This window comes from Odontesthes bonariensis, chromosome 4 (genome assembly GCF_027942865.1).
Source record: "Odontesthes bonariensis isolate fOdoBon6 chromosome 4, fOdoBon6.hap1, whole genome shotgun sequence".
Classification (NCBI taxonomy): Eukaryota; Metazoa; Chordata; class Actinopteri; order Atheriniformes; family Atherinopsidae; genus Odontesthes; species Odontesthes bonariensis.
Genome location: NC_134509.1, coordinates 32,662,605 through 32,681,652, shown reverse-complemented (window position 1 = coordinate 32,681,652; position 19,048 = coordinate 32,662,605). Strand labels below are relative to the sequence as shown.

The 19,048-nt window shown below is 39.4% G+C and overlaps 2 protein-coding genes across 3 annotated transcripts in view; one reads left to right on the top strand and one right to left on the bottom strand.

The window, feature by feature from the left end:
* pvalb7 (parvalbumin 7) overlaps positions 1 to 19,048 on the bottom strand; it is a 37,296-nt gene that overhangs the window by 8,263 nt on the left and 9,985 nt on the right. The gene's annotated exons all lie outside the window — the stretch shown is intronic.
* Positions 5,660 to 19,048, top strand: part of ncf4 (neutrophil cytosolic factor 4) — a 33,857-nt gene continuing 20,468 nt past the window's right edge. The window contains exons 1-6 of one of the 2 annotated variants that reach the window (XM_075464000.1): positions 5,660 to 5,873; positions 6,102 to 6,186; positions 6,343 to 6,502; positions 13,177 to 13,247; positions 13,954 to 14,081; positions 17,753 to 17,804. In XM_075464000.1, coding sequence (XP_075320115.1) covers positions 5,842 to 5,873; positions 6,102 to 6,186; positions 6,343 to 6,502; positions 13,177 to 13,247; positions 13,954 to 14,081; positions 17,753 to 17,804 — 528 coding nt within the window. In that variant the 5' untranslated portion in view covers positions 5,660 to 5,841. The remainder of the gene's footprint in view (positions 5,874 to 6,101; positions 6,187 to 6,342; positions 6,503 to 13,176; positions 13,248 to 13,953; positions 14,082 to 17,752; positions 17,805 to 19,048) is intronic. The other variant, XM_075463999.1, reaches the window with a different exon arrangement.

The following is a 19,048-nucleotide window of genomic DNA, read 5'->3' as shown; positions in this document are numbered from 1 at the left end:
CTTAAATGCACCTCTGGTTATGGTGCTATTAATTGTGGTATATGTGGTCCTAATATAACAACTTGTTTGCATGTGTGTGGGAATGTGTGGCAGATGGTGCTTTTTTTTTTTAAAGGAATGCACCAACCTGCTGGGAGTTTGACTTGTTACACATTTCCCACATCATGATAGACTGAGTCTTTCATGCAGCATATGCTTTGTTTGCATCTGCATCATGCAATACATGTAATGGAGGCAGGAATGTTTCCAACTAATAATCATCACTGACCTACTTTCAAAGGATTTCTGAGCAGTTTCTTTTTAAAAATGGCAAATGTTTATGTATGATTCACTGCATGTGGTTCAATTAAAAAGTCTCATGTTCATTACAAAATGTTCCTCTAACCTAACCAGATTTGTTGAAGTGTCCGGGAAAGTACGGAATATGTTTTTAGCCTTTTAAAGGTGTGCATGAAAAAAAAAAAAGGTGTATGGAAAAACTATCCAGGCTGTTGCCTTTATTCTATATTCTGAGATCCTGCAAATTTCTCAACATGATAGTGGCCATATTTCTTCTTGCATGTTGCATCACAGCGAAACACAGCTGTATGTGTGTAATTAATGTTCAAACAATGCCTTTCTGTGTACTTATAAAAACGTCTTCTATTAATTTCTTAGCTAGCAAGTTATTGCCTTTAAACTAGATACTTTGATTCCTTATGACTGGAGAGATTTTACAGTTTACAGCCAATTCCATTTCCACAGACCATTTCACACTTGGACCACAGACAGCAGACATTTATGCACTTTCATTCATGCAGACTTACAGTTTTAAGGTATGCAGCGGTGTGCTATGGTGACAGGTTCTATGTGAGCTCATTGGTAAGGCAGAGGAGCTGCAATGGTTGTTGATTATTGAAGAAATGGCATGACAATCTCCCCCACAGTTGGGGTCACACTGACCCATAGGAACCCTTATAGAAGTAAAAGAGTCAGTTGTCCTTTAAATCTGCAGGTCATGTCATACACAATAATTCAATCTTAGACCAAAACAGTCATTCCCTGAAGTTGGGTAAGCCATATTTATACAATGTTCAGTCTACTTTACGTGTATTTTGTAACAGCGTTGACACTTTGCTCACCTTGCAGTTGTCTCTGTTTCTATCCTTTAAAAACTCAAGTGATAAAGAAGTAGCTTTTTAAAGAAGTAAAGTTTTCAAACTAAGCTTCCAGGTTTAACTTTGGCAACATAAAGATTAAGAGTTTAGATAACTGCTCAGCCTCACCTCTTCTGCTTTTCTTATGATGCTGCTATGGCAACCAGCTGTCAACATGGTAAACACAGACCGTGTGTCTGTCAGTCTCACTTCTTGTGTTTCTGTGTGTGCGCACTTGTAGTGGTACCTGTCAACTCAGTGTCTAATTATATTTCATCGGCAGACTTTTTACAGTGGGCTTCTGTTTCAGAGTTGTATTCCAAGGCCAACATGCAATTAACTATGTACAAACAGTTACAGTAGACTTGTGCTAAGACACGCACACATTCACAATCCACAAATTCTACAACACACATCCACTCACACAAGCACAACAGACTCTGGCAGCTGGCCTGACCTTGAAGATAAATACACCCTTGAAAAATGTTTCTGCAATTCATGGCTGCCGATGTTCTGTTATACGAGCAGCGTTTCAAAGGCTCCATCTCAGGCTATGTGAAAATAGATATGGAGTCAATATGTGCTGCACTCATACACACTCACACACATTTGCCTCTGCACTGTTGCACTCACTCACAGTTTTTGTTTCTTTCTTTTTCTGGCAAACAGTCACTCACACCCTTTTTTCTATCAAGCAAAAACACACACACATACACACACACACACACACACACACACACACACACACACGCACACACACACACACACACACACACACACACACACACATACGTGTACAATTTATGTTTTCCTGTAGCTAACAAGCTGTTTGCACACCACACTGTGTCACTGCTCCGGCACACAAGTATTCAAAGGCTGCCTTACGAGTGAAGATAACAAGTCAGAGTTAGCTTAGCACGGATAAGAGAACATAGCCAATCGAGCACACCCTTAGCACATTTGTTTAGTTTAGAAAATGATGCAGCTGATGCCAACTCTTTTGCTTGCATGTTTGCATTTGTAGGTTCATTCACAGATGTGATGTGATGATTGAGGTGTTGTAAAACAAGCAAGTTGTGGCGCATTTGGAAGCTCAAAGTGACTGATTTTCACTGGCAGATTGTCTGCTGAGCCTTGATCTTTTGTGTGAAACATCTGAAGCCCTAACCAGAAGTGATGTCGCAACGAGAGATCAAATAGATCTGTGCTGATGAGAAATCTAACCAAGTCAGTAACCTGCATGCCATCTTGAACACTAGGGAAACCAGTTTAGATTGGACAATAAATCATGGTTTTTCCTTCTCCCTCTCCCTCCCAGCACATCAACAACTTTACTGACATCTAGTGTTTAAAGAATTGAGCACCCAAAATGAAATTTAATTGTGCTGCTTTCTCCCTTCTGAGCAGTCCCACCAATCACAAACAAAGGGAGAAATCAATCTGAATGTGTAAGCGTAAGAGTGTGTAGTGAAGATAACCGTTTGGAAAAATATTTACTTTATGCTTCTGATGAGAAGACAGAGTATCAGGAAACGCTGCAGGGAAAGGTTTAACATCAACTAAACAGGTGACGGAGAAGGACTCCGAGCACGTAGCTTACAGGAAGACCATTCACTGTGATTCACAGTCATAAGCTGATAACAGCCTTTGTAAGTGCCACCAAGGATTAGACATTTATATATATAAGTCATATGGTTGTAAACCAGTCACTCTGCTTTGCATTTATTGCTTAGTAGATCTCAAGTCATTATCTGAGGTTTGAGTCATGATGAAGCAATGTGGGTGTTTGGTTGGAAGGGTGTCTTTTTTCAATTTTAAAAAAGGCAGTGGAAGATTTAAAGTGAAGGGGTATAGAGTATGGGAATGTTCTGCAGGAAAGGGCCCTGGTTGGAATTGACCGCAGGCCGCTACAGGAAGAACTCAGCTGCTCCCCTGAAACCGGCAACAGCTCGCTTCCACATTTTACTGAACAACAAGCAAGTTGAAACTGATGCCATTACTGCAGTTTCAATTTGTTCCTTGTGTGTGAGTGAACCTGATAAAATTGTCTATATGTATGCATAAATATGTCCTAAACAGAAGCAGAATTTTTACAAATTATACCTCAAATAGATAAGTACAGTACAGCGTGAATAAAACCCTCTTTCAGTTCTAAGGTTGAAAATATTTGGCCATAATCAGGTTCTTATAAAAAATAGGTAAATACAACTTCAAATAATCAACAACTCAAGGCATATTACACAGTGTCCTTATTATTCAACAAATCCAGAGCCAGAATCCAGAAGCATGTGTGCCAGCTTTCTGCATGCATCTGTACCAGAGAGAAGAATAAGTGTACATAGAAGGTCATTTTGTTCTTACATCCCTTGTTGACGCTCTAGTTTCAGTCTTGGTGGAACAAGGTGCTTTCCATGTCCTGGATTCAATAGATGGGTGTGGTTGCTACTCTTTCATATTTTAAAATTTGATCCACAGGTAAATGTCGCTCATGCTAAATAAGTGCCACAGGCTCCAACAGCAGAGTAAAGACTGGCTCTAGTAAACTGTAGCTGAACGTCTAAACATTTTGGATGGCTGAAAATCCAAATTGAAAAACACTCAGTGCATTATTTACAGATCAATATCACAACTTGATAAATGGTAGTTTTGTTTTAGTAACAATAATAGTTCAATAATATTAGGACATTTCAAGAACATTTAAAGTCCAACTACACCTCAGAAATGGGCCTCCCTGATGGTTAAACATCACTGAGCAGAATTACATGTGTGAGTTTCACACTGGAGGACTGCTGGAAGTGGGGTGTTTCACACAAATAAGGCCCTGTATGCAAGAACAGTATATCTTACCTGGAGGCCAATTGTTGACCCATACGAACCATATACATGGTTGATGTGGAAACTTGCACATATACTTAAGGTTGTGTGAGTATGGGTCGAGTCAGAATTGATCAATGCTGAGGAAAGTGTTGAAATGATTGATAAACTGATAGTGAATTGTTTTTCAAGTTTATCTTAAAGATTTTAAATTAGAGCCTGAGCAGTTCTATGAAGAACCTGTGTTATCAGCTTATATTTGCCCATTATATCATACACGCTGTCCCATATGTGCCAATATGTTACCTTTCTTTCTTTCTTTCTTTCTTTCTTTCTTTCTTTCTTTCTTTCTTTCTTTCTTTCTTTCTTTCTTTCTGAGTCATCGTGTCACCTTCAGATTTTACAAATGTCTTGAGTGAAATTAATCCGTGTGCGTATTTTCTACGAGCTGATCGCAGGTTCAATTAGAGTAGCTGCCAACACTTGATCAGCTGTTGCACTTTTCGCTTGTGTCATAAAATGCATCGTGTGTATGACTCAACAGGTGTTATGCCGAGAAGTGTATGCCTGCCGAAATATGCAACTCCTGCTGGTCATGCATGCTTTAAAGAGAGTCTGGAATGGAATGATATAACTACATCATAAATTTGTTTATCTGATTGAATTAACAAAGGCGAATTTCAACAAGTCTAAAATTGTCTCTAAAATTAAAATAATCAAATTTCATAGTTTTAGGTTTATTTCTATATTATTTCATCTCGGCTTTACTGAGTAAAGATAGCCTGATAAACCAGCCTAAATGGATTGGATGTCTAATTTAGTCTGGCTCCGATCAATGGATACAACGGAACATTGTTGATGAGCACAACCCGTTGTCTTTAAACCGTGTCTGTGCCTATAGGCCAACGCTCTGACCAATCAGCGCAACTGACTGTGACGTAGTAAGCGCGACAGAAAGCTTTGGTGGGAGGGGACTCTTCCAAAACTGATGCCAAGGCTGAATCAAACGAGCGCTGTTCCATTGCCGCCGCCATCTTTCTTGTTGTGCTTTCGCTGTCTATGTTCGCTTCCACTGCCCAACGTCGCACTGCTCTGTCGTCACTCCCTCAAAACCCCGCACCAGAACCATCTGCCCCGCCCGCGTTGATTCAAAACACATCTCTGCGTTGTGATTGGTTTAGTTGCCATCTGCCAGATTCAGGGAAGTATTTTCAAAATGAAAAGTGGTTCGAGGCCAGACCCAACGAGTCAACCGCAGGCAAAACATTTTGCCGTCCAGCAGTTGGCGCTGGTTTTCCAGGCTAGAGTAAAGATGGTTCATAAAAAATGTCTCCAACCGTCTTACTACAAAAGTGTTCACGGCCCTTACTTTGGAATATTTGTGCAATAATATAACAATAGGTGAAAGATGCTCTAATCTGTACAATTGTCGGATTTTCATAAGTGTACATGTATTATTAATCTACAGGAAGAAATGAGAAAAATGATTAACCAATGAAACACCATTGTCAGCTCAATATTATCACCGTAACTTTATTGGATCATAAATGTAATAATCCACACCTGAACCGGTTTACGTGCGTGCAGCGAATGGGGATGCATTTCTCGGCACAACACCGGCTCTCCCCGCCCTTGCAGCAACACAAGGAACATCTGCGCTTCCAAATAAACGACCAATAAAGGTCTCTCTCTCTTTTTTTTTTTTTAGAGAACTCTCGCTTCCTCAATGTTGCCTTATTCCGCACTGTTGCGTTTGTAAGCTGTCCATACACTGAGTTGGCGCAGGCTGTGTGAGTGTGCGCACATTTTGCCAGCAACTCTGTTAAGCAGCTTTTTCTCAAGACTTTAGTTCAAGTTTGTTGGTGCGTCGGGAGCCAGCACTGAGCGCAACATGTCGCTGCGGCGGCAGATACGAGACGAAAGGTGAGTGTTTGACGAAGATTCTGTAAAATCCTTCATTACTGAGCGAATAGTAGTCCCCCTCAGCTCATGTGGTTATTGACCCGGAAACCTTGAAAAAAAACCAACTTGGTAATGAAAGTAAAGGCGGACTGTCTGGCAGTACAATTGTTTAAAGTTATTTCTAAGTGTATTCTTATTAGATTATAGACGTCAAAAGATTAAAATGATGGTCTTTCCTTCTTTTTTTAGTGACTTTGATCAGCTCCCTCACAACATCCCCATTAGTGCCACCATTGCCGATATTGAGGAGAAGAAAGGCTTCATAGACTATTTTGTAAGTATTAACGATGACCGCAACTGAGCCTAACTGAGCCTCGCGCCCTAAAATACGTGCACATCTGTTTATAACAGATGTTCATGCAAACTCTCCAGAAAATGTCTTGAAAATGTCAGAGCTGCAGTGCATATGTGGCTTCTGTCTCTCTCCCAGAGGTTTGTGATTGAGGTGAAGACGAAAGGAGGGAGCAAGTATTTGATCTACAGGAGGTATAGTGAATTTTTCAACCTCCACCAAATCCTTGAGTCCAAATACTCCCCCGAGAACCCAGAGAAACCTGGTCCCAACACCTGCACCCTGCCTACTCTGCCAGGTGAGTGTGTTCACGGCACTCATAACTGCAGTGGCATGTAGGCATGGAATGTAACACGATGCCAGATTTCACATTGTTCAAATACAAGTTTGTCAGCGAGCTCAGCAGGAAATTTATCAGTCCTCCCAAATCAGGCCGGTAACATTCTTGACCCAAAGCCTGTGGTAAAATACAAAAACTGTCTGATGTTATACATTGGTTTATTCTACATTTGGGCCATTGCTAGGTTGGCTTTTCTAAAGAGACAGAAGGGACCATATTTCTTTCTTATTATTTATTGTTATTGTGTGGGCATTTATATGCACATCATTTGAGTTCAAGAGAAATTTCTCTGAGTGGACATTTAAGTATGTCATATCATATTGTATTGTATTGTATTATTTGTTATCATATCATATATCCTATCCTATCCTATTGTTTCATGTCACATTGTGTCACATCACAGTATATTGTATTGTATTTGGACCAGAGGGTGGAGATGAAAAGTGATACAACATATTCCTGACTAGACTTCTATGAGAGAAGCTGATGTTTTTAAATGTCATCAAATGTCTACTGGAGCCATACATGCTTTGGGGCTGGTACCTAGAGGCCGTTGGTGGTATTGCATCTTTTGGCCTTTTCGCATCAGCTCCACATCTGAAGGCACATCTGGCTTCATCTAAACACATGCTGTTTGCTAAACTGTTTATTCACCACAAATTATTGGTAACATACCTTTAGCTTCACTGTAATTGGTTAAAGTAATGGAGTGATCCGTTATTATTATTTTTTTCTGCCATGCCTGGGACGTAATCTAGAGTATCTGCTAAGTCTGTGTTTCCATGCATGCACTGCGCCCTTGCCCTTTAGAAAACTCTCACAAATTCAGTTGGCTGTTACTCCATGGATTTAACATTTTTTTACAGACAACTCACATGCAATAAAGCTGCTAGCATAAAGTCTTGCCCCTCTTCCTGCTGTTGCCTCACCCTCTACAACACTGTATAAGTAGTGAGTGGCAGTGTGTTAAAACTGTCTGATGTTCGGGTCATGATTCGATTCGCTTCATGAATTTAAAAACACATTAGCCTTAGATGAAATCAAGGAGAATATTGCAAGGAATAATTACCGCTGTGGCCTTCATAGATTTGATAACAGTTTTGCCAAAGTTTGGTGTGAACTCAGTGCTATGCAAATCTAATTCTTTTCAGGCCACATGTGGGTATATTTTATGTGCCGGTTGCTGCATAATATTTTGTGATGCCTGAGAACTCAAGATGCTGCATTAAAATCTCCAGTGGAGCATCTGCCAACTCAAGTGTAACACCACTCTCATCCAGTTGAGCTAAAGTTTATTTTCACTTCCACTCTTATACCATTGGACCTAATGAGCCTTATCTCTCTTCTCACAAGGCCTTTTGGAATAGCACATTAGCACTCCTATCTTTTTAATCACCTGTAGCCCAATTGTTATAAAAATGTAAAAATAAATCAGTATCACAAATACAAAGCTGGTGTTATAGTACTCCTGAGGAGTGTAACCTACAGCACAAGTTCAGCTTTATAAATTTATAAATTACAGTAAGTGGGCAGACATTGAGAACGTTCAGGGAACAGCTGACGTATAGAGGAATGCCACAGGGAGAATGCAGGTTAACTGCAAGCAAAAGATGCTGTGAGATGGAAGGTGATTCATCCATCTTTGGTCAGATGGTATGGATCTTGTTCCTGACCATGATGGCAACAGAAGGAGCAGAAGGAGCTGAGAACCATTTTTTATAGTAACCAGGGATTTACTATATTTGCTGAGGCACTCTCATCTCAGCTGGAAGATAAAATCACTGCAGTAGTGTTTACTTCTGCCTCTTGAGTCTTTCCGAGTCATGTCTGGAACAACTCTTAACTGAAGCATCAAGGCACTTACCTTAACATCTTGCTCGGCTGTTTCAAGTTGAAAACAGCTGCAACTTAATACCTTAAGAATCCTAAATTTCTCTATGTATCAGCCGTCCTCTTGTTGAAATTTGTCATGGGTGCTACTGCCCAATGCACAATTCACCAAACAATTGCTCGGATGATACAGCAGGTCAAGTTTGTAACAACAGTTGATAAGCTTTTTAGTTATTGGCTATGATTTTGTTAGATTATTGTGCTATGCCATCTGATTTTTCCCATTGGAAAACTTTTGTCATGGTCTTAGTTTCTATAATGATGCTGCATTAGAGGTAGCCTGCTACAGTTGCTCTGATCATGTTGTGTCATTCTTCGCAAATGAAATGGGCAAGGCTTAGATTGCTGTCAAGAACACAGTGGGAATACTAAGAATGCAAGATTACGTGTTTCACTGAGACATTTGCTGAAGGAACAAATTCTTGACTTCAGATTCCAGTCAGTCAGAGACTGCAGACAAGAGCAGTAAGAGTGAGGAGGAGGACAGAAGTGTTTGTTAACAACATATGGTGTAACCATTGACATTCTATTCTATTATATAGTCTATTCTTCTTCTTCTTCTTCTTCTTCTTCTTCTTCTTCTTCTTCTTCTTATTATTATTATTATTATTATTATTAATAACTTCCGTGGTGTCCATAATCATCAGCATGATAACTTTAGCTCAGAAGATAACAATACTGAATTTGCTTCATGTAATTATATATGATACAATTCTGTGACTTCTGTGGTGACTATTTAAAGGGTTAAGGATCCAGCAGATAGTAGATGGCAGTGCAGTTTTAACTGCCTGCTCCTGCTGAATAATATGCATTTTTTGTAGCTGTCTGTATCATTGTTGTATAGAGTTGTTCAGTGAAAAAGAACTAAGTGGTTTTATCACCTAAAAACAGAGAAGAAAAGAGAAGAGATATAGTACAACCAGCAGAGCATGTATGGTCATTAGATATCTAGGTTCCTGGAACAAAAAGGCAGTGGCCCCTGCAAGCTTTGGGTGGTGATGCCTACACTGGCCAAAACCAAACAGAAACTTTAAATGAGGAAAGTGAGAGCAGTAAAGAGACGAATACTTAAGAGTGTGTTTTAAAGCTCACTGTCAGGCAGCGCACACAGAAGACTATAAATTCAGTGTCACACTAAAATGATTCCCCAAAAACTAGGTTTGTTTAGTGGTGTTTATTGCAGTCTTTGATTCTCAGATATCTATCTGGTATATACAAATATAGCCAGGCCTCTGTCACTGGTTATGCTGCTGTGAGACTGTTTGTCCTTATCACCTTGGTGGCTCTGGTTTTATTCAGCTCATTGTTTTCCCATAACTGTCTGACTGGGACAGGCCATCAGAGTCTGCATTGATTATCGGAGGCTTGAAACCAGCATCTGCACCAATAAAAGCCTGAAGGCTTAGGTTGTTCGAACCATTGATTTGGAAGAGACGAGGACAGAAGGAGGTTTTTGTGTGTGTGTGTGTGTGTGTGTGGGGGGATGTGTAGACTTTGGGAATACCATAAGAATCAAATTGTAGTGCGGTTAAACCTCTTCCTAAGTCACATTCAAACTCTTTTCTATTGACTTAAAGGTTTTAGTTTGTTACTGTTGTTTAACAAATTAAACTGTGCAGTATATTTGTTGCTCATTGTCACATGTATGTGTTACATACTGTAGCTCTACAGTAGAAGCACAGTAATCTGATTTCAAGAATCGTGACATCATCTCAATCGTTGCCTAAACTGTCACATTTTGGATATTTTAGAATTTTTCAATAGGAATGTCCAAATATCAAGAAATTGTGAAATCTCAGAAAGTTTTTACAGTCTGTATTTAGCACAGCTCCTCCAGCTCCTCCAACTTTTTACTTTTAACAGTAAAAAGCACATGTTCATGTGTTTGTAAATCATTGAAACCCTACTGGTGTCACAGAGAATCACAAATCTGTACAAATTTGTACAAATTTCACAGAAACACATCCAAATTACAATAATACTTTAAGACCTTGCTGTCCATAGACCCATTGTAAAGAGCTAAAAAGTGGCAACATTGCAGGTGCTTGTTTAAAATACCAGGAATTATTTTAGACACTGGCAGTATAACACGACTGTTATACTTATCATTCCTTCTCAAAGGTGAGATTTGAGGAGGATGTATGTGTCCTCTGCTGTTGGTATTTTTGCAAGGCAAACCAAATCTCATGAAACATGGTGGAGAGCTTGAGCACATGCAAAGACAGGGACACATTAAATTCTGGATGTGGATCGTGTTATTAAAAATTAGAATTAAACAGTGGTGTAAACTGAGGATGTTCTCCCAAAGTGGTATTTATTTCTTTGAGTGAATTTTATATGGATACGACAGTGTTGTAAATAAAGAAGTTAACATTGGTAACCAGCAGACAATATTGCTCATCTATATTCTAGTGATGCTCCGCCAGAGGCAGATTCTTTCAGATCCAATAAAAAAAGCTTGTCTTGCTGTACAGTTTCTTCATAGTAACTTGAATTTGTAAATGTAAATACCACCACACTTTCATGGTAATGCAGTGTATTCTGAGAGCTTTCTTTAATTCTTCATTAGAAGTACCACATGACAACATAGACTTTTAATTTAATCTAATTACCCTCTTTGGTTTATTCTTTGAAAGAACTTATTCGAGAAACAAAGCCTTTGTTGTGATCCTTTTAGCACATCATTCTTCAAAGACCTTAAGGCTATAATGTCATTTGCTATATTGGGAAAGTTCTACTTTTCTACAAACTCAGATTTAGCATCTGCCACTGCGGAGTCTGCTGGTTTAATTGGAGTGCCAGATCTCATCAGGATGGAAAGGGAATAAGAAAGACAGGGGGGAGAGTGGAGGGAGACGGGGGAGGAAGGGTGATAAGTATACGGGCAGAGAAAAAATAATGGGAAAAGTATTGAGGTCTGTCTGGTCAAACTGAAGCTGTTTCTATTTTCTGTACATCACTGGGCCTTGCATGATACATATTCCATTGCATCCAAGGAGCGTTTAACTCAACATAGGTGAGGTGAGCAGATGAGTGACTGATTCATCTGTTAGTAAATGAGTGGATTTGGGCAATTGAGTGAGTTATCATGCTCCAGAGTGAATGAGATGAGAGACGGAGAGAGAAGGGAGAGGGCTGAGGGGTCATTAAGGCCGAGCTAAATTGGATTTTATAGCAGTGTTAGATGGCCATGGATGAATTGCTGGGGCTCGATTTAGTCTTGGGGGTCAGTGCTGTGCCTCATAATGTTTAACTGAAGTTGTTGAGATATGAGGGATGAAGCGTGACATGTCCTCATTCTTCATTCATGTTTTTTTTTTTTTTCAAGCAGTATTTGGCCAATTTCAGACTAAATTAATGGTGAGAAATTAAATATACGTACTGCTATGATCCTGTTTATTCTGCTTTCGTTAGTTATTTTATATTGTCTTGATTTGCATTAAGCTGAATTGTTAATATTTCAACATGCCACACACACGTGAGAGGTTTTACCAGAAATGATTTATTTTGATGCCATAATCTTGAGATAACGATCTGATTATTCTGTAATGTTGAGATAACAAAGCTCAATTTTGTGTGACAATTAGTTCAATTTTGTCGCTTCTTGTTTTCTCAGGATCACGACACATAGGCTGTTGTCATTTCTGTTGTCATCAGAAAACAAGCTGTAGTTTCTTGAGGTCTCAAGGTCATTATGATGAGCTTGGATGTGAGTGGTTCCTGTGTTAAACCTAATCTAGTTATCATTACTGCCATGACAGCTGGGGAGGATCTATAACATTAAGTCAAAGCATGCATGAGTAATTCATGTTAAGTAAATGTCTGCTCTCCATCAGCGACTGTGGCATCTGTGGGCTTAGGTAAGAGTATGTTTACAGTGACAGGAAAACAAACTAGAGGCCAAACAGTACCTGTCTCGAGATTATGAGGTAATTGATACCATAACACTACAAAACAAGCTTTTTTTATCTCAAGATAAAGGAAGGTTTAACTTCTGATCTTGAGAAAATATTCATCCTTCCGTGGGGAGTAGAGCCTAGTAGAGCGAGCTCAGCAGGAAATTTAGAGTAGAGTAGAGGGGGGTTGCACCCTGGACTGGTCAGTTTAGAATTACCAATTAACCTAACATGCATTGTTTTTGGGGTGGCGGGAGGAATCTGGACTACCCGGAGATACTCCACATGCATGGGGGAAACATGAAAACTAGGCCTCAGCTGAGATTTAAACCAGGAACCGTCCTGCTGTGAGTGCTAACCAACACACCACCATGCTGCCCCTCCAGAAAATCATATCAGAATTCTTTTTTATTCATGGCCTTTCTTGACTTCTTTAACTTGCCAAACATCATTATCTTAGAAACGGTTCAGAAAGTTGCAGCTTTAATTAGAGCTAGTTTTGTTTTGCATTGTTTAAAGATGCCTGTTTCTATAGCCAATCATTCACATTTTAATCCCTTCTGGCAAAGGCTCTCACTTGTTGATCTTTTTATTGACCCTGGGAGGCTGCTGTATCTATTTTGCCTATGTTATTTTTTTGTACATCACTGCAACTGCAAAACAGAGAAGGGCATGTCATTCTGCCCAATTTAATCCAAAGAAAACTGCTGCAGTTAAAAAGTTTACACATTACTGACCGTGTGAACATACAATGTTTTTGTTGTGTGTATTGCCTGCATCGTGCAGCTCGTGCCACTTATTTATACTGGATGAGTTTTTTCTGTTTTCCTCTAATTGCAAATACAGGAAAAATCTACATCGGAAACAAGCAAGAGATTGCAGAGAACAGAATCCCTGAACTCAACACATACATGAAGGTAAACATATTTAATTTTGCACAGAGTGCAAGTTCTTCGGTCTTTTTCTACAAAGGAAAGAAATATTGGCATGCTTGCAAACTTCTTCAGCGTGCAGTGCAGTAGCCTACATCTTAGTGGGCTGAGCGATGCTGTAGGTGGATAAGCACTGACTCGGATATTTCAGCAGTAGTTTGGAGATCGAGCTCAACATGTAGGAGTTGCTGCTCTCTTCTCTTTGCTCTGCCCTGTGCCCACATCATGTCTGACTGACTGTATTTGTGGGACTTTTGACATGTTTCACTGTTGCACCATCGCTAAAAACATGATCAGGTTCCCTTTCTCCCACTCGCTCACTTCTCTTTTCTGCTTTACTGTTTTTTTTTTTCCTGCAACCTACATGGCTCTCGCTTTGCCACACTTACTTACCTTTGTTCACCTTACACTTGTATTACTTCTTGCCTCATTTCCTCTCTTTTCTTTCCACCCTTCTACCTTGAATCTCCCACCACTCTTCTTCTCTTCTTCCATCAAAGTCCCACTTTTCTCTTGACACCCTTGATTCCTTACGAACATCTAGTCATTCCATTTTTTGCATCATATCTCCTTCTCCACCCTTTTCTCTGTTTTCCACTCCAAACACCCCATCTTTGTCTTGTCTTTCATGCCCATAAATCTGGCTGTGTTTTTCACCACTCATGCCTTATTTTCCTCTTTCTCTTCTTAGAGGTTGCTTGGTCTTCCAACATGGCTGTTGCTTGATGAAGCTCTCAGGATGTTTTTCTATCAGACGGATCAGGACAGTCAGCAAAGACCACAAGCACTCAGGCGTCTCCGCCCACCTACCCGCAAAGTGTAAGTTCCACTCCTAATAAACACAAGGTTTTTAATATACGTATTACTCTTTCACTCGTGCCGGAAGCGCGATGTGATCATCCTCAGTGCAATGGGACCTACCTTCCAAATTATTACTTTGCAAGTATGACATTGTGAGAAAAGTAGTCCAGCAGTTCTGAGTACAGCACCAGCCATACATGCTCGCATTAGAATAAGCTCCACCAAGCGAACAAGTAAAATGGATATTTCATATCCCTTTTTCTTTCTTCTTTTTTTTCTAAGTCTCCACGTAAGGCACTTTAGTCATTGAATGTGCATTTTTAAAAGCATAAAGAGGGTTACACTCACTCTTACAACTTAGAGAGGAGCAATTAGCACGTCAGGTGTTATCTTTGAATTGCTGCAAATGGAGACTAAAAGCAATAAATACAGAGGACTTCAACAGAGTAATTTCACTCAGAATGGAGGGTACTTTTTCAGCTGGAAGGCAAATAGGTGTTAGCAATTTTTTTTTGTTTTTTGGAGAAATCTGCTTTACACTGTGATTTGACACCTACTGCCCCAAGTTAGATAAGTATTCATACCAACAGATGCTGTTTGAATAAAGAAATGAGCCTGCCGGAGGAGACTATTTCTTGTGAAGAATTTTTAGGAAGAATTCTTAAGAAATGACTAATTACTACAGTTAAAAATGGGGGTTGGGTGGTGGAGAGAGCCCTTGCAGTGAAACTGCATCGGTATGATATCAGCTGAGAGATCAGTGTCGAATTAATATAGCCAGCATGAGAAATTGCATGAATATAATTGGATGTCTGCTAGTCAGTTATTAGCCAAGCAGCTGTTGAATGAGTCACAGTTTATCAGAACAAATAATGGATTTTTATATGTAATATGTAGGATTATGATTATGTTTTCTTTTCATATTTTTAGATATAAGTTAAAGAAATCTTTATGTGAAGATTCCATCCTTTATTTCAACCGTATCTGTTAATGAAAATTTAGCAGGCAGAACATATTTTATTCAAGCAATCCTTAAAGTCTGCAGTCGTTGGGTACTGCAGGAGAATGAAACTGTCATAGAGAAATACAACATTTACAACAGTGCTTAGTTTATATTAATGTCAAAACCAGGACTGCAGAGCAGTCACCTTCTAGGCTGGTGACAGGTGATACTATTGCTCAGCACATCAAGTCAAAACGAGGCTGTCCTGAGTGATTGTGCCCCAGTTGGCAGATAAGTGCCACCATTCTCATATTTTTCCTCTGCATCGTGATGTAGACTGAGCCATGCAGTGAAGAAACAATGGAAACAATCCTACAAAAAATTTGGGCATTAAGAGAAGTTTACAGAGCCTCATTACCATTTTTAGAGTCCACTTCCTCATACCTAACGGTTATTCAAGCTTCTCATTGGCCCATTTTCCTGTGGTCAGGTTACACTGGTGAGAGATGTGGAAAAAGGGGACTTTCTCAACAGGAAATTATGCAAATGGATAAGGACTTCCCCTGTTCTTCCATGCACGTGGCTTTGAGCTTATAAACTCAAAGTGTCATCTCTTTTTAATCAAATTTCATTTCATGAAACAGGCTTTTCCTCTTTTGACTATTATCATATATGTGAGTTTTTCATTGTCATTGATGCCAGTTGTCACATTCAATACTCTCAGCAGTTCTTCATATCAGAAAATACACTGTTGAAAATAAATAAGGTCTTTTCCAGAGAGCCTTATTCTGTCTTAGCTAAACTTTGCTTGCATACTTGTTTACTTTAGCAGAGTAAAACACCTAAAATTAGTAGAACCTTTAGCATTTATTGTTACATAAGATGATTAGAATTAGTTGCGCATTCATTCTTATGGTAGCTGTGAGAATATTGCATTTTGGTTCTTCATTGGGGTATTTAAATATTCTAAATGGGAATCCTGATTAAAAGTGAGAGTTGAGGAGCAAATAAGCACTACTGAAGCATTAGATAAGCATTTCAGGCTTCATCCAATCAGGTGTGAGTTGTCTGTCAGTGTCACAGAGGAGCTGAAAGGAGCGGAATCTGATAACACTGTCTAAAAACAGCGGGTCGATTGAAAAAAACTGACAGTATTTCACCGTGAAAAACAGAAAGGTTTTTGCACAGTTATGTATTCGACTGATTTTCACTACAGAGGAGAAGACCAGAAAGCTCACAATGACATCTGAAGCATGATCTGTCAATACAGAGCCGTAGAAAAGTTCACTCTAATATAAAAATTAGGAATTGTGGGATTACAGTGGACAAATGGATGTCATTGGATAAAAGAAGACTTGAAATATATTAAGAAAAGATAGCTGGGGTTATATAAATCTTAAATTATGAAACAAAAGAAAAATAGTCAACACAAACGTGTTTGCCTTTTTGCTTTGAATAACTAATTTATCATCTGATGCTGCCAATTACTTTGAGAAGTCCACCTGTGTGTAATCTTAAGTGCCATATGATCTCAGTACATATGCACCTGTTGTGAAAGAGTCTGCAACACCACTAAGTAAGCAGCACAACAGAGATAATGTGGCTCTCCAGATAAGTCAAAGAAAGTTCTAGAGACACATAGATTAGGGTTGGGCTATAAAAAAATATAGAAATCTCTGAGTATACTTCAGAGCACCATTAAATTCATTATTTTATAATGGAAAGAATATGGTGCCGCAACAAACCAGCCAAAAAGGGCGGCCCACCAGAATCATATACCAGGCAAGAAGGACATTAATCAGAGAGGTAACAAATAGGCCAAAGGTGACCCTCAAGGAGCTGCAAAGCTCCCCAAGAAGAGTTTTCAGTGTTCATTGGACCACTTTAAGCCATAGACTCCAAAAACCCACTGTAGTCTCCCTGAAATGTCGCATGTGGCACAAACCTATCAACCCAAGTTCACCATCCCCACACTCAAGCAAGGTGATGGCAGTATCATGCTGTAGGGATACTTGGAAGATATCTATCTTTCTGGGAAAACCTTTGTTAAGGGCCAGACCTCATCCGACTAAGAGACGGGTATAACTAAATCAGGCTCCGGTTCATCAGCTGAACCCATTCAGCATGAAGGTAATTGATGCAAAAGGAATGGGGGGCTTTAGAAGGTATGAATTTTGAGAAATTGAATTTAATGCAAGCTCGTCTTTTTCTTTTTTTTGTTTCTTTCATAATCAACAATAGTTTGTTTTTTGAAAAGTGGCAGGGATGTTGATCAAAAGATACAGACCCCTGATTTTAATTGCAGGTTGTCATGCAACAATAGAATACCATGAAATGATATTTGAGTAGAATTAAAATTTATATTGACGAGGTCAGAAATGTTTGTGTCAAACCCAATACCCAATAGTAGCTTAAGCATGTCATTTTGAAATAGAAAGGTGATCCCTGCTACAGCTCTGGATGAAAAGTCAGGGCATCACCGGTTCTAAAATATTCCATGACTGATGAGATATTTCAATCTGGGCCAGGATAGGGGATAACAGAATGACCAACATTTGTTGAGTTTTTGCTGCTCCCATGACTCAAAACCCATAAAATGGGTCCAACTGGAACTACAGCTGGTGGAAATGCTTTAGAAAGCCCAGAAGGTCCCATTTTGATTTCACTTGAAGGGATAAAACTCTGCTTATTGGACACACCTGCAGAGAATGCTCATGACTTTTCTCTGTTCTCATCTGTTTTCTAGGAAAACAGTTAAACCACCAAAGAAGGACATGTTCTCCTCCCCCAGGGCTGAGGTAAGTGTATATTTTGTTGTTGCTTTGGTTACGATCACCATGGCTACCCACAGAGTAACACCCATTCAGTTGAAATAAAAAAAAAAAAAAAAATTAAAAAAGGAAACAAACCAGCAGAATGCACTAACTCACCCTGAGAAATACCCAGTGATCTAGTCAGCAGCACACTTAGCATGACTGCAACTCATGACATATACACAACTTTAATGGGTCCTGCCCACAACAATGTATTGCTATGCAAGACAAATAACACATTAACACACACTTAGTAAGAGACAGCATACATAAGTGTATCTGTTACTTAAAATAAAGAATATCAAGTGTGGTGCTGCACTTTTCCTCCTGCTTTTTTTCCCTTGACATTGTTGACCTCATCAGAAGTTCCTGCCTCACTTTGCTTCCTTTTTGTCATTTCTGCATCAATTTCTCCTTTCATATCAGCCTTCGTCCTTCTCTCTTCGATGTTTCTCCTCCCTTCACCACCCTTCACTTTAAAAATCACCAAAGTTTAGTCCTTCTGCCTTTGTTTCTCTCCCTCAAACCCTGTTCTCTTCTCTATGACATTGTCTGATTGTTTGCATTATGATCTGTAGAAATATTTCTGGTCTGTCTTGGTCGAGGATGTGGCTGAGAAAGTCCCAGAGAGCGTGCCCCTCAAAGGTGTGATTTAAGTGATAGTTTTTCTGTTTTATACCTCATATTGCTACTCTTTAAATCAAAGCAAAATATTTTACATTTCACTTAATTTATGTGTTCTTCGAGATTTTCCCATACAAATTTAAAAACAGGTAATAAAAGGCAATGCTATGTTACAAATAGAATTTTATATATTCCTCTAGGTGTTCATAAACTTAACTACTAACGCTATAAATTCAGGTGTAAATGAGGATTATAAATGTTGCTCTAAACAGTGTGTCGGGCACCTTCCCAGATGCAGCTGGTGATATAACCTAATGTTATCCCCTGAAATAAGCTGACGAAAAGCTAGATAGCTCTTGATTTATACATATGATGGTCGAAACATTTTAGTCGGACTAGTTAGTCTCCATGACCCGGCCCTCAGTCGCCAGCCGTAGCATTTCTAGGGACTGGATAGTGTAGTGGTAAGACTGGGTTCAAATCCCCTGCATGAAAGGTACTACCTCCAGTAGGGGTCCTTAGGCAAGACCCCCTTACCCTACCAGTAAGTTGCTTTGGATAAAAGCGTCTGCCAAATACATAAACATTTCTTTGCTCTGGCCCAG